At 50.8% G+C, this 14684-nt stretch overlaps 3 protein-coding genes across 5 annotated transcripts in view; 2 read left to right on the top strand and 1 right to left on the bottom strand.

Moving 5' to 3' along the window:
• The first annotated feature begins 410 nt into the window (after nucleotides 1-410).
• On the top strand, nucleotides 411-7033 carry CARD9 (caspase recruitment domain family member 9). Of its 2 annotated transcripts, none has more exons than XM_079323944.1 (12): nucleotides 411-1440; nucleotides 1714-1851; nucleotides 2171-2496; nucleotides 2883-3062; nucleotides 3231-3380; nucleotides 3640-3765; nucleotides 3854-4045; nucleotides 4606-4647; nucleotides 5224-5269; nucleotides 5947-6017; nucleotides 6449-6525; nucleotides 6700-7033. In XM_079323944.1, exons 1-12 carry the CDS (start codon nucleotides 1257-1259, stop codon nucleotides 6794-6796), a joined length of 1629 nt encoding a protein of 542 aa, XP_079180070.1. In that variant the 5' UTR covers nucleotides 411-1256; the 3' UTR covers nucleotides 6797-7033. The 2 variants fall into 2 exon arrangements, with proteins under 2 accessions (XP_079180070.1, XP_079180069.1); XM_079323943.1 differs by having other exon boundaries at nucleotides 3637-3765.
• On the top strand, nucleotides 6964-8823 carry DNLZ (DNL-type zinc finger). Its single transcript, XM_079323945.1, has 3 exons — nucleotides 6964-7408; nucleotides 7797-7936; nucleotides 8486-8823. Exons 1-3 carry the CDS (start codon nucleotides 7067-7069, stop codon nucleotides 8655-8657), a joined length of 654 nt encoding a protein of 217 aa, XP_079180071.1. The 5' UTR covers nucleotides 6964-7066; the 3' UTR covers nucleotides 8658-8823.
• A 2909-nt stretch (nucleotides 8824-11732) lies between these two features.
• The window catches only part of GPSM1 (G protein signaling modulator 1), a 61304-nt gene continuing 58352 nt past the window's right edge, over nucleotides 11733-14684 (bottom strand). For both annotated transcript variants that reach the window (XM_079324536.1, XM_079324537.1), the window contains 2 exons: nucleotides 13620-13828; nucleotides 11733-13543 (listed from right to left, as the gene is read on the bottom strand). In XM_079324536.1, coding sequence (XP_079180662.1) covers nucleotides 13355-13543; nucleotides 13620-13828 — 398 coding nt within the window. In that variant the 3' untranslated portion in view covers nucleotides 11733-13354. The remainder of the gene's footprint in view (nucleotides 13544-13619; nucleotides 13829-14684) is intronic.

Raw genomic sequence — 14684 nt, 5'->3', positions numbered from 1 at the left:
AAGAATCTCTGAGCATCTCTGCCCTACTCTTAATAACATGGAAAAAGTCTCAGTAAACTTAGAAAGCAGAACAAAGAGTGCAGTGGGAAGCTAATGGGAACATGTGTCATGCTGCCATGGCATCAGAGCCTGTGTGTTCTCTAGGCTTTTTTAAAAACTGCTCTGAGTGAGTTCTGAGTTCAGCTCCAGGGCTGTGGGAAGGGGGGAGGCAGGCTCAGATCTTCTGGTGATGCTCAGCATTATCACAGTGCTGCTCCTGTATTGCTGCCATGGCCACAGCCTGTCATTTGGAAATCATGGGTGATGTTCCTTGCTTTGCCAAGACTTGATTTCCTTTCTTGTCATAATTATGCTGGAAGCTTGAGGACATCCAAAATTAGAGGCATCAATATAGAAATCTTCCTTTTCAGCTGAACTCTAAACCTGAGAGTGAATTCTTGCTGCCACCCATTTTCTTTCCTGGAGAAAGATGTTAACAGCTGGAAAGCCTTTGAAGAACCTCCTTCTTCTGATTTTGTGGCTTGTTTTGTCCCCTGAAATCAGCTGCACACACCTATGGCTGTGACTTTCACTCTTACCACTGCACAAGGAAACTTTCTGCACCCCAGCAGCTACTTCAATGGGGCAGATTAGAAAACAAAACTAGAATTAATCAAAACTCACTGCCTATGTGTTGCTGCTGACTCAACGGTGCCATTACCATCTTTCTCCTCCCCCATCACCCATTCTGGCTTCTGCTTTTTTTATTTATCTCTCTTTTTCTTTTCCTTCCCTTTCCCATCTTATGGTATAGCTGAGTAGTTTCCCCTTTTTTCTCAAACCAGTTTTGTTCCTGAAATCATCTTTTCTCTAGTCAGAATACAGAGGGAGGCTGCACCCAAGACAGGTTTTCTCAGAGCCAGGACACAGGAGGAGACTCAAGGAAGCTTTTGTGACTGCAGAGGTGAATGGCTGATATTAACAGGGAATAAAAGTTTATTTTACAGCTCTGAGGTAAAGTGGCTGATTTGATGCCTGTGTGGTCAGACAGAACACAGGGATCTCACATGCTGGTAGGTGGAGAAGGAGGAGTGAACTGCTCCTATAGCAGAGGCAACAGCTAATTAAAACACTTCTGCAATTTTCAGTTTGTGACGTCCTTGGTCTCACCACCACGGCCACACTGCTCCGAGAGGCTCAGGGGCTGCTTGTTTGTTTTTGTGATTGTTTCATCCCAGACAGGACAACGCTGCTCACTGCTTCCCCTCCCTGCTGCCATGCTGGAGGAGGATAATGATGAGATGTGTTGGAATAACCTGGAGAATTTCCGTGTGAAGCTGATCTCGGTGATCGAGCCGTCGCGGATCACGCCGTACCTGCGGCAGTGCAAAGTGCTGAGCCCCGACGATGAGGAGCAGGTGCTCAATGACCCCAGCCTGGTCATGCGCAAGAGGAAGGCAGGTGGGAGCACTTCTAATGCTTCTCTGGAGTTCCCAGGCTGTGGGTTTGGGCACTGGAAGGATTGCCCAGGGAGGTGCTGGTGTCACCCTTTGGTGCCTTGATCTGGTTCAGTCACAGGATGGACTTCATGATTCCAGAGGTCTTTTCCAATCTAATCTATTCTGTGATTGGATCCCAGGGACTTTTGTGGAGGAAGTGAAGCCAGTTTTTTCTTATGTTACAAACAGGTAAAGAGAAATAACTGAATAGAATATCCTGTTGTCATGATTTCAGGTGTTCTCCTGGACATTCTTCAGCGAACAGGACACAAGGGCTTTGAGGCGTTTATGGAGAGTCTTGAGCTTTATTATCCCCAGCTGTATAAGAAAATAACTGGCAAAGAGCCCAGCAGGGTTTTTTCTATGATTATAGGTAATGTTTATGTTCTCAACATAACAGCTCTTCCTTTGGTGCTGCTGAGCAGAGTCAGGAGCATTCCCTGCCTTGCTCCATGTGTGCTTTGGGAAGAACAGCACTGCTGTCACAGGCTGGACTGGGCAGGGGGAGGAGGAAGCAGAAGGATGAATTCTTTCTTCTGCCTGTTGTATCAGTGACTCTCTGTGGTGCAGAGAAGCACAGTGGGGATAATTTAATCACACATCATCAGAGCAGGCTGATGGAGGGAAGCTGAGCTCTGTGTGTGCCTGGCAGCAGGCAGGACAGCAGAGAGTGACCCCTGCCCCCCAAACAGACACGGCTGGCGAGTCTGGCCTGAGCCAGGTGCTGATGAACGAGATCATGAAGCTGCAGAGCACGGTGCAGGAGGAGCGGCGCAAGGCGCAGGAGCTGGCGGAGTGGCTGCACTCCAAGGAGGACACGCTCAGGGAGATGTGGGTCAGGGACAGCCTGCTCAGAAAGCACCAGGAACGTGCCCAGAGGATGAAGGAGGAGAGGGACAGCCTGAGCAAGGAGCTGCGCAGGTGCAAGGACGAGAATTACAGCCTGGCCCTGAGCTACGCCAAGCAGAGCGAGGAGAAGAGTGCAGCCCTCATGAAGAACAGGGACCTGCTGCTGGAGGTCAGTCACAGCTTCTCCAGCTTCCCAATTCTTACCTGAGCCTGGAAGGCTGGGCTGAGCACCTTAGATGCTCCAGGCCAGCATGAAGCACTGAGCATCTTGCCCAGCATGTGTCTTTGCAGTCCCTAGCTCAGCCCTGTATTTTATAAGTTGTGCTGTGAATGATGACCCAGTCTTCCCCTCACTCAAGGCTGCTCTCAGAAAGGCAGCACAGGAACATGCACCTGCTAGCACACAGGCAGGACTCTTGTCCCCAGAGCACAAAACTTCCTGAGGAAAACAAAGCTGGGGAGAAACTTGTCCTGTATTTGGCTGGGGAACAAAGAACTGGTTTTGCAAGCCAGAGCTTTCTCCTTGCTCCTGCTGAGCTCTGAACCTTCCCATAGATTGATCAGCTGAAGCACAGCCTCATGAAGGCTGAGGATGACTGCAAGCTGGAGAGGAAGCACACCATGAAGCTGAAACACGCCATAGAGCAGCGCCCCAGCCACGAGGTGGTGTGGGAGATCCAGCAGGAGAAGGAGCTGCTCTTGGCCAAGAACCAGGAGCTGGAAAACACTCTTCAGGTTGGTGAAGTGGTTGAGTATGGATTCAGGGATTATTTCTAGCAGCCAGGGCAGCGATGCTGCAGTGAAGATTGTGGGGGGGTCAGCTGTTGCCTCAGAGCCCTGAGGGGAGAGAACTGATAAGGAGTTAGATGGTGGCCCTGTCTCACTTCTTCCTTTGTCCTGCAGGTTGCCAGGGAGCAGAACTTGGAGAAGAGCCTCTCCAAGGAAGCTCTGGACAATGACTGCAGCCAGACTGTGGAGGAACGCCGGGAGCTGCTGAGCACCATTTACAGCCTGCGCAAGGAGCTGCGCCGAGCCAAGGTGCTCCAAGACAAAGTAGGTGCTGCTGTTCAAGTTCCTGCTGAGGGTCATGGATAAGACAGCAGGTGAAGCACCTGCAGTGTCTTGCCCGTGGAGCAGAGCAGCTGCTCAGGAGCAATCCCTGCTGCTCCTACTGTAGTACCTGTATTTCAGCACTCTGTGTGTGGCAGGTGACAGTTCAGACATCCCATGGAGCTCTGGCACAGAGCAGGAGTGGGGACAGTCTGGCTCAGGCTCTGCCCACAAGCAGGTGCCTTTGACCTTGTCTCAGCAGTTTGCAGAGGAAAAAGAGGTGCTGGAGCTACAGTGCACATCTCTGAGGAAGGACTCCCAGATGTACAAAAAACGGATTGAAGCTGTTCTGCAGCAGATGGAGGAAGTGGCTTCGGAGAGAGACCAGGTGATAAAACATTCCTCACTGCTTTTGGGCAGGCAGTGCCAGGCTGTCTGTGCTGCTGTGTGAATGGCTGTGCTGTCCCTCTGGCCAGGCTCTCCTGAGCCAAGAGCAGTTCCACATGCAGTATTCCAAGAGCCTGGTGGAGAGAGACGCCTACCGCAAGCAGATCCGGGAGCTGGGCGAGCGCTGCGACGAGATGCAGCTGCAGCTCTTCCAGAAGGAGAGTCAGCTCCTGGCCACCCAGGCCAAGCTGAAAAGGCTGCAGCTGGAGCTGCCCACACTGGTACAACTCTCCTCTCTTGATGGGATTGGGAAGATGAGGATGGGGTCAGGCTGTGGCTGTTCCCAGGCCTCTGTACCTGAGCAGCTCCAGCTCATCAGGCAGTGAGCACTGCCTGAGCCACCAAATTCATTCAAACCATTGCCATGCAAATGCTCAGTTTAGAAAGTGAAAGGTGTGATGGTTTCTATGACTTCAGCCTGGTTTCAGGCATGGAAAAGCTGGACAAATGCAAGCTCAAGCCCCCTGTGTTTGTGTTTAGAGCATTTCCAAACGTGATGAGGGGTTCATCAACCAACAAAGGTGATGAGGGGTTCCTCAACCACCAAAAAGTGACTCTAGAGACTGGGTGTGAGCAATTTGGAGAAAATGGGGAGCTAAGTTTTCTGCAACTAAATTAGATATATTTTAATTAATATGGCATCTTGTGTACTTTCTTGAGTGACCAGACAGGAGTGTAGGAGACAGCAAATCCACACTTCCATGTTTTCTGGAGTTCTCAGTCTCTTGCTGTCACTTCCTTGCTTGTGAGGAATGATTAATGTATACTGGTTTTGTTTCAGACCTCTGACCTGGATGACACCTCCTCCAGAGATTCCCAGGAAGTGAGTAGGGTGCCTTGTTTACCTTTCACTTTCCTCTGGGATGATTCTCTTCCTCACTTGTGCTCAGTTCCCTCAGTTTTCAATGGCTTAGACTCATTTCAGTGATATCAAAAATTAAATCAAAAAGAGGCAGCAAGACAGTGACAGAATCTCCCTGTGTCTGAAATTCTAAGTGTAGGATACAGTTATTAGTCAGCAAGATTTGTTGAGTCTAAGCAAATCAAAGGAATTGAATTATTTTGAATTACTTTTAATTGTCTGTCTTGTGTGAGAACAGGCAAAAATAAGTCTTACACTGGGGCCATCTGTAGTAAAGAGTTTCACTTAGTTCCTAAATTCAGTGAGGGAGTGATTGTCACATTGTCTGGAGGCCAAAAGTATAAATGAGGCCAAAGGAAGCTGGATCTGCTCATGGAGGATAAATCCATGAGCAAATCTGTAACTCCTGGCTCAGTCTGCTCCTTGCTGGCAGCAACAGGGAGAGAGAGGTTGGTTTTAGCATGTCCTGGGTTTTATATTCCTTTATCAGTTCCTGCAGACAGTTCTGATGTTCTTGCTCTGTTTTCTGCCCCACAGCTTGTTCTTCACAGTCACCTGGATGAACATACACAGACAGCTAAAAGTAAGGGGAAAACACTGACTAGAGTTCTGGAGAGGATGGCCCATTCTTTTTTGCTCTTCTGGAAGATCTAAATGGTCTTTTCACTAATTGAGATGAGAGATTTTTCACTAAAACTAAACAGCACTGATCCAAAAAGTTGTTTTTTGTTTTTTGTTTTTTTTTTTTTTTGTTATTCTACCTTGCTGAGTTCAAAAATATATATTTTAACACCTGGTCACTACAGAAGGAGTTTCACCAAAATAGAGTCTGGTGTGAAGTGCCACGTTATTCACAACTTGGGGAACAGGGACAAATTATGGATAAAATAATAATTAACACATTAACACATTTCTCACATTTCTGACATTAATATTATTTTAATGCAATGAGCAGAGGAGCTGCTTGGCAAAGGTTTGTTTTGCTCCTGCCTAAGTTGGAAAAGGAAAGTTGTCTCTTTCTGAGTGTGGTGAGGAACTAAACCATCCTGAGCAAAATTCAGGGCTCATTAAAATGAGAAGTGACTTGTGATTGATCCCAGGATGGAGTTCTGAGTGCTCTGGGCTTGGTTTCAGTTCTGCTGTGGACTCTGTGCAGTTACACCACAGCTCTTCTGTTGGGAGAACTGCTGGAGGGAGAAGTGACTTTGCAATGGCAACTCTGAGTAAAGCTGTGATTTTTTATTTTTTTTAATCTTTTAGAAGATTGCCTGGAAGTACAAAACAAGGAACTCAGCCCTCGAGGGAGCCATCTGCCCCCAAAATCACCAAGTGTAAGAGAATCTTTGTGGGCTCTTCTTTATTATGACTGGGGTTTGTGATTTTTAATATTCTCATTAATAATGGATTTACCAGCTTGGAGAAGCATGTCAGCAGCTCCTGCTTTTCCAAATTCTGAACACTTAGTGCAGAATCCACCCTCCAAAAAGGGTGAGCTCTGAACAGCAAAACATTTACAGTGGACATTTCTCCACCTGTAAATAAAAAATTCTTCTAATTACTTTTTCTGCCCTCATCTCTGGGTGGGGATGTTTTCCAGTGTAATTATCTGCAGAATTACTATTGGTACAGAAAACAGACTCCTAGAATTACAGATGTTGAGGGAATAAATGCAATAAAACTGTGTGAAACAGAAGCTTGGTGTTAACACTGATCTGATCAGGAATAAATTAATATATTTTTTGGTTGTTTTTTTCATTTCAAGGAGTGTGGCTTGACCAACGAGGAACTGGCAGGAAAGGAGAGGAGGAGGATGAAGGATTGCTTTGAGCGTTACCGAAGGTCTGGGCTAACCTGGAAATATCCAGTTTGTATTTCCCCTTTCCTGTCCCCAAACTTGATTCATAGACGGCTTAAAATGAACCACAAGAGGCACTGATACATGCTGAGAGTACAAAATGCTGCTTGTTTGCAGAAAACACCCTCTAAAAGTTGCGTGTCTGGTCTTGTTTTCAGAAAAAGAGCGATGAGAAGGGCACCCAGGGACCGGCACCATGAGGCGGATTGGGAGAACTCCTCTGGCAGTGACAACACCGACACCGAGGGCTCCTGAGGGGACAGCACCAGAGTCCCTTGGAAAGGGACAACACCGACAGCAGAGTCTCCTCAGGAGCCAGTCTCTGAGGGAAACTCCAGCTTCTCCAGGGCGGCTCTGCCTCTCCATTTCACTCACAACAGACTGCTTAGATTTTAAAGCCATCCAAACGGCCATTTATGAAAATGCTACAGCGGCGCTGTTGCGTGGCTCTGACACCCTCTCGGTTAATAAACAGGTTTAAATGTGAGACAAGGCCGGGCTGCGCTGCAGGTTAATGATGGGTTAATGCCCGACACCAACATGGCCGCCGCCCGCATCCAACATGGCCGCCGGCGCCTCAGGGCCCGCCCCGCGCGCATGCGCAGGGCGATGCTGAGGGCGCTGCTCCGGGAGCCGCCGCCATGGCGGCCCCGCCGCCCCCCGCCCGGCCTGAGGGGCCCGGCCCGCACCGCCCCGGCGCCTCTGTGCGCTGCTGCCCGCCCGCTCTGCACCGCCCCGCGGCCTCTCTGCGCTCCTGCCCGCCCGCTCTGCACCGTCCAGGGACACCTCTGGGGCCCGGCCCGCCCGCTCTGCACCGCCCCGGAGCCGCCGCCCGCCACCCATTATCACCTGGTGTACACCTGCAAGGTGGGCGTGGAGCCGAGGGGTTCTGAGGGCACCGTCCTGGGATGGCCGGGGGGCTCCTGGTGTAGCTTTTAAAATTGCAAAGACTAATTCAGAGCCCCCTGGAGGGTTCAAGTCCAAGCTCCGTGTTGGAGAATGATGTTTGGGGTCTTGTGGGTATCTCTGAGGGTGAAGATCCCACAGCCTCTGTGCATCCTCCTCATTAGAAAGCAGTGAAACCTCTCTCAACCTTTGTGTCTCGGGCTGAACTCACGACATCGTAACACGACAGAGCCGAACTGGGTAGTCAGAGGTGACAGAGAGAAGATACTTTTAATGACAAAACCATTTTTGTCTTAAAAGCCTCAAGAGCTGCAGTTACCGCGCTGGTGAAATCCCCTTTGCTTTCCAGGTGTGCCAGACGCGCTCAGCCAAGTCCATCTCTAAGGCCGCCTACCAGCGCGGGGTGGTGATCGTGACCTGCCCCGGCTGCGGGAGCCACCACGTTATCGCCGACAACCTGGGCTGGTTCTCCGACCTGCAGGGAAAGAGGTGAGTGCGGGATGCTCCTCGCACCCCGCTCACAGGTGCAGCTTCCTGAGCTGATTCCTTTCCTCGGTGGTTTTTAAAAAATGTTTCATCCAGTTCGTTGCAACACATAGTTTGCAGTCAGTGTAATTTGACTGTCGCTGTGTAGGATCCAAATAAATTGGTGTGAAGCTGCAGCAGAAGCTGTGGGATACACAGGGATCCTTAGGGTGCCAGCAGGTGATTTGCTGTTCTCCAGGCTTCCTCACTTCACTGCTGGGTTTCCTTAGATGTTTCAAGTGTGTAGATTGATCAGCTGTGGAATTCCAATGATTTCTAACTTCCTGAGATACCTTTAAAAGCTTCTGTTTAGCTGTAATTGCTAATTTATTGATCCTAGTGGGTGCAGGTAGTCCTGGCTTGGTTTGGGTGGTTTTCTGTGGTTAATTTTGGGTGGTTTTCATGGTGCTGTGCCTGTGATTCCCTGTGTAGTGTCAGTCCTGAGGGCAGGGTGCAGTGAACCTGTGTGGGCTGTGCTGTGGTGTCACTGTTGGTTCTCAAATCGCTGTCCAGGAACATCGAGGAGATCCTGGCAGCCAAAGGGGAGAAGGTGAGACGTGTGGCTGGTGAGGAAGCCCTGGAACTGCTGCTGGAAAGCTCAGCAGAGCCTGGACCCCAAGGGCAGCTGGCAGAGGGGGACGGTGGGGAAACCCCCCCAGATCCTGGCAGCAAGGGACACACCTGACACCAGGGATTGTGGCCTCTGGACACACCTGACACCAGGGATTGTGGCCTCTGGACACACCTGCCATGTGGGATTTGGGTCATTCTGCTTGTGGCAAGAGACTCTTCACCTTCATTCCCTGACTTCAACTATCTGTTTTTAAAATAAACTCAAGTGTTGGGTTTTCTCTGTTGTGTGTCTTTGCCTTGTGTAGTTTCACCTTTGATCAAGTTGATGGCTTTAGAGATGCTGTTGGTATTTTTCCTGGTACTTCATTTGCTGACTTTCAGGCAATTTTCAGTGCCCCAGCCATGTCCTGTGCCTGGCTTTGTTCCCTCCTGAGAAGGCAGCCACAAATTCTTTGTCTATGTGTGTTTGACCCAGTGAGGTGCAGCTGGAGCTGGAGGTTTTAGGGTTGCTCAGGTGTGGCAACTGAAGAGAGGGGACAGTTGATAGCCACCTGAGGAGATGGGTCCCAAAATTCTAAAGCCAAAATGACCCTGCAGGAAGGTCAGATCACCTGCTCTTAATGCAGTCAAATGCTGCTTTTATCTGTTCTTTTGACATCTTCCAGAGTTTTGTTTCTGTCAGGGCTGAAAGATTTGTATTTTGATCCCACTTGAGCTCCAGCATGGGGGTTTTACAGCTCCTTGTTGGTGAGGGGGAATGTGGGTGTGAAGGCAAAATTAATAGTTGTGGAGCATGGTGGAGAGAAGTAGAGGACCTATAAAGTTGTCTTGGCAGATATTGAGAGGCTTATTAGTGTTACTGCAGTATATTAAGATTAGGTAGAAATTTAAAAAGTAATAAATGACAGATGTAGGAGTTTGTCAGCACGCAGCTCTCAGGTGGTGGTGGATCAGGCACTGAGGTGATCATCTTGTGCTTGCTTAGGGTTTGGAGCTTGCAATCAAAGACTAGTTCAGTTTGGAAGAGCCTGCTGAAGGATCTGCTTGTCAGAGGAGGATATTCAGGATCTTGTGAGTATCTCTAAAGGCAGAGGTCACACAATCTATGGATCCTCCTCATCACTGAGCCACAGAAAGCAGCAAAACCTTTCTCAGCCTTTGTGTCTTGGGCAGAACAAACCCAGTTCTCTCAGCCAAGCATGGCCAGGTGCTCATGGTGCTTCATCAGCCAAGGGTGCAGTCAGGGCATTGCAGCCATTAACGAGTTTCCTTCATCTGGAGCGTTTGTAACAATTTCATTTGTGTTACATTGTAAGTGTTGGGTCAGAGCAGCAGCAAAGCTGTCCTGTTCCTGTGGGTGTGTCAGTGCAGAGTGATGAAACAGGGGCAGGAACTTCATCAGCCAACTTGTGTGTGCTCAGATCTGTGAGATGCAGCTCTCCCTGAAACCACCAGCTGCTGGAGTGACCCAGGACTGACAAACAGGATCTTGCATCTCAGAGCACTGCTGTGTCCTCCCCCTGAGCTGGGCTGCTGGCACCTATTAGCACTGCTGGAAAAGTGTTTGTTTTATTACCTTTAATCTGAAAATCAGCATTCTGCTTCCATGGTGCTGATGCCTTTGATGGGGTGGAACAGAGCAGCTGTTGCAGGATCCGTGTTGCCTTGGAAACAACTCATTTACAATCTGGCTTTTTATACTGTTTTTCTCACCTTTCTTACCTGTTACTGGGTCCCAGCTACAGGAAGGTGGTGCCAATTTTTGCAGTGTTATAGTAAAAAATGTAGCAAAATCTATGTTGGCTGTTCCTAGGTTTTAGTGTTTCCTTGTCCCAGTGCCCTCTGTCACCACATGCTCTTTGAGAAGGACAGAGACAGGTCCTCTGCAGCTGTGAACATGTAGGGTGGCACTTCTTGCTGCTGCTCTGAATGTCCAGGCCAACATCAGGGGAAAGAATTTGCCCATTACACAAACAGATTTGCTGGTAAAAGATTGCAGGTTAAAAACCGATTTTTTTTTTTTTTTTTTTTTTTTTTGCTTCTTGTTTGTTCTGAAAAATGTGTCCTGGGGCAGTAGGTTTGGTGTGGAAAGACTGGGGACAGCCCAGCTCCCAGTAACTCACACTCCACAGCTGCAGCAGCTCCCAGACTGGCAATGCCACAGCTCTCCAGAGGATGTCAGCAGCAGAGAGCTCTTCCCATCTGGGAGAGAGGAGGATGCAGCACAGCAGCCACCACTGCAGGTGCTGGGACACTCAGTGGTACCAGAGCCTCCTGCTCACAGGGGCTCAGAACGAGCCACCATGGAGAGACAGGAGGTGAGACACCATCACTCACTGCCAGGGATCACCTGCTCCTGGTTCTGTCCTCAGCTCACATGTAGAGCTGCTGTGCCCAGGCACCCAGAGGTGTGAGAACACCTGATGACAACAAGCTGGTGGCTCTTTATTAATCTTAGATCAGGGCTGGCAGTGGCCAGCACAAATGAGCCAGGCACGGGAAGCTCAGCTGTGACTTGGCTTTATCCTCACAGGGCTCAGGATCCAAACTGCTGCTCCCAGGCTGCCTTCCAGCCCAGCCCAACACCCTGCTCATGCCTGCTGTGCTGGAATGAGCTGGTGCTGCTGCTTTGTGCCTACACCAAGGGCTGTGCCAGGGCTGTGCCCAGCACTCCCTGCCCTTGTCCCCTGGCTCTGGGGAACAGCCCAGCTTTGGGCCAGGCGCCACCGAGACCAGGCAGAGCCTGAAAGGAACAGCTCAGCCTCTCCTCAGCCTTTTCCAGTGGCCTTTTCTCAGCCATGCAGGGCTGCTCTGTCTGCCCTGTTGTCCTGGAAACTTCTGGGCAGGGAATTCTCAGGGCTTTGTGCCTTGCCTCCACAGCCACATCCATGCTGGCAGGCAGAGCTGGGATAGCAGTGGCTGCAAAGTGTGCTCATAGTGTAAAGTGATGTGGAGGGGGGGCACAGCACTTCTCTGAGCACAGGTGGTGGTGTCTGTTACCCCATTCACCCCCATCCCAGTTCCAAAGGATTAGCCCTGCTGTTATCCAGGAAATAATGGAAATGAGTATTTGCACTGAAGCTTAGACACAAATATTTATTAAGCACAATCCTCCCCCCACCCCTTCCCCTTGAGCTGTATTCATTTCTAATATATTAATCCATTTGGCAGATTATTTTTTAGAAAAAAAAAACAAGTACCTGTGGGTTGGAAAGTCCCCATTAAAATGACATTAGCAAATGCACATGTAAAAAATAAATAAGCTCATACATTCAAGTATATGGCAAATAATACCTCAATAATACCTCTGAAAGCTTAATGGTCAGGTTCCAGTTCACCACCTGGCTAAGAGCTGCACAGCCTGAGCCTGCAGCTGGTCAGGTCATCATCATCACTGTTTTTCTCTTTTACAAATGCCAGCTTGGCTGGTAAGTAGGGGATGGGCAGCTCCTCTCCTCTCCCCTCTCCAGAGCTGTGCCCAGCCCCAGGAGGGAGGCCCAGCCTTGGCCAAGCAGCAGGTGAGTGCTCCCAGGTAAATGCAGCTACCACTCCACATGGTCAGTGCAGGCAGGGTAAATGCCCCATGAGCAGCATGACTGGTCTAAAAATACCTCCCTGCTGGTTGGGAATGTTTCCATGGAACACATTTGGAATGGGAAGTGCTGATTTATTCTCTGCAGGAACGGCGCTGCTCTGGCACAACGCGGCGCTGCAGTTTCTGAAGTCCAGCACAGTGTCTGCTCAAGCAAAGGAAAAATACAGGTCCCTGCTCCCCTCCTCCAGCTGGTCCAAAAAGGGGAAGGAATGACAGTAAATGTGAGTTCCCAGCCAGCCCCACAGGCTGGGGCTCTCCTGAGGCTGGAAACAGGTGCACAGAAGCAGAGTGCCTCACTGGGAGAGCTCAGTGCAGGTTTGGGGAGGAACAAGAGGGAATGGCCATTGGCCAGAGGAGCTGTTGGACACAGAAAGAAGAAGGGCTGAGCTATGAGCAGAAAGATTTGCTGGCTGTTGAAGCAGGGCCCTGTCACACACAGGTTTTGTTTTGGACACCCTCACATCACCAGGAGCTGTCCCTGTTTGCCCTGTTTGAACACTCGGGCAGAAACCTCATTTCTCCTTCCCCCTGCCCAGGAACAGCCCCTGCCATGGGGCTGCAGAGGTAACAACTCCCACTAAAGCTCAGGGTGAGCCAGACTTTGCCCCTGCTCAAGAGGTCCTGCAGGGCTGCAGCTAGAAGCAGAGAATGTCCAGGGCTCTCCAGAGAGCCCTCAGCAAACCTAAAATACACTCAGGTGTGTGGGACCAGGATGCAGCTGGGGTGGAGTAAGGTTTAAAGGACTTGGGCTCTTTTTCTCCTGTAGAAGGAACAAAGCTGAACAAGATGTTCCAGAGAAGGATCCAGAGCCATTTGTGTTAGGAAGACGGGAGGACTTGAAAAGGAAAAAGGTGGTTTTCCCTTTCCCTGTTTAAATAGAAGTGTTGTGGAAATAAAAGACATCGAGGTTGAAGTTAACTACCCCCTGTGGGTTCCTCCAAGTTCCTGGGGGTTTTAGGTGATCAGCAAGGGGCTGCTAAAGTCTTCCAGGTGCTGTGCCCAGTTTTAGAGTGGCCGAATGTCCTAAAAAAACCCCCTTATTTAAAAACTGTCCCCCATCCACTGGGCTCTCCTGTAGGAACACAATGGAGGTGCAGCTCCTGGGACAAGACTGGGAGCACAGGAGCACTCGGGCTTGAAACCACCTACTCTGTTTTTCCTTTTTAAAAAAACAAATAAAGCTGAAACAACCCCCCCAGAGCAAAGCCCAGTTCTTAGCTGGAACTAGGCCTCTGCTGCTCCTGCTCGGCCGCCTCCTGGACTGCGGCCAAATCCACGCGCTGCTCGTCCATGCGCTTGGCCTGGACACGCTGGATGAGGCTGAAGAAATCTTCATCAGGCATGGTGGGGCCACGGGGGATGGAGTCTGGGGGGGCACAGCGCTGGTCATCGATCCTGGCCGACTGCAGGGGACAGAGGGGCGTTAGCACCAAGGGCAGGAGCAGAGGTGGCAGAGCTCCCCCAGCCCTGGGCCCGTACCTGACACTTCATGAGCATGTTGAAGAACTCGTCCCCGGGCTCCTGGGCGTCCCCCTCCACACGCAGGTGGCCCAGGTTGTTGTGGGTTATCCGCAGGCCGGGCAGGGTGCCCAGGTTGGCACGTTGGTCATCCAGGCGCCGGCTCTGGGAGCTGGCGATGAGGTCGAAGAACTCCTCTGTCTGGGGAGATGTCATCAGGGTAGACTGTGCTGGGGGAGAGCAGAACAGGGCAGGGTCACTGCTCTGCCCGAGCTGCACAGCCCAAATCCTCCTCCCAAACTCCTCTCCAACCCACACAAACCCAGGCAGCAGCGGGAGAATCGGGTGCTTTGATAAAGCAGAAGCTCACACACCCACCTTGCATGACTGTGTCCCCTGCCTGTGCTTGGCCGGCTCCTGGAAGCCACCAAAGGTGCCACCTCAGCCCAGGAGACCCAGTGGCCCCAGGCTGAGCACTGCCTGTGTGTGATCCCTGCTGTGTCCAGCACTGCTGCTTTTACCCTGGTTTCCACCTGGACCAAGAGGCACAGGCAGAGCCCAGCAGTCACAGGTGAGCACAGAGCTCCTGGTGGCCCCTGTGGCTGTGACAGGCACACACACACAGTCCCAACAGCTGAGCCTCTCACCCGGCAGCACCTCCCCGGGCTCCCCAGAAATCCAGGCTGTTTGCTCAAGGAGAGGCACTGCCCAGGTGAGTCTGGCTGTCATGGGCTGCAGGACCTCCATCAGCACCAGCAAAACACTCCTGGGCTCTGCTTCTCATCCCACAGAGCAGAGCTGGGCTGTGCTGGTTCTGGGGTCCCAGTCCAGAACCAGTACATGTCATCTATCCACCCTTTGGAAATGCCTCTGGGCAGCGCTCCCTGGAAAGAGCCTGTTGGCTCCTGCAGCTGCTGGGTAGGGAAAGGCTCCCAAACAACAGACACTGCACTTGGACAGGGACCAGCAAAGGAAAACTGAGAAATCCAGCCCAAGTGGAATTACCTTCCCTAAGCACAAAGCACTGGAGCAGAGCCTGCTCCGAGCCTTCCGACACAAGACCTTAGAGCCCCAGCTCATGGAGCT

The sequence above is a fragment of the Erithacus rubecula genome (assembly GCF_903797595.1).
Source record: "Erithacus rubecula genome assembly, chromosome: 21".
Classification (NCBI taxonomy): domain Eukaryota; kingdom Metazoa; phylum Chordata; class Aves; order Passeriformes; family Muscicapidae; genus Erithacus; species Erithacus rubecula.
This window is presented reverse-complemented; position numbering and strand designations above follow the sequence as displayed.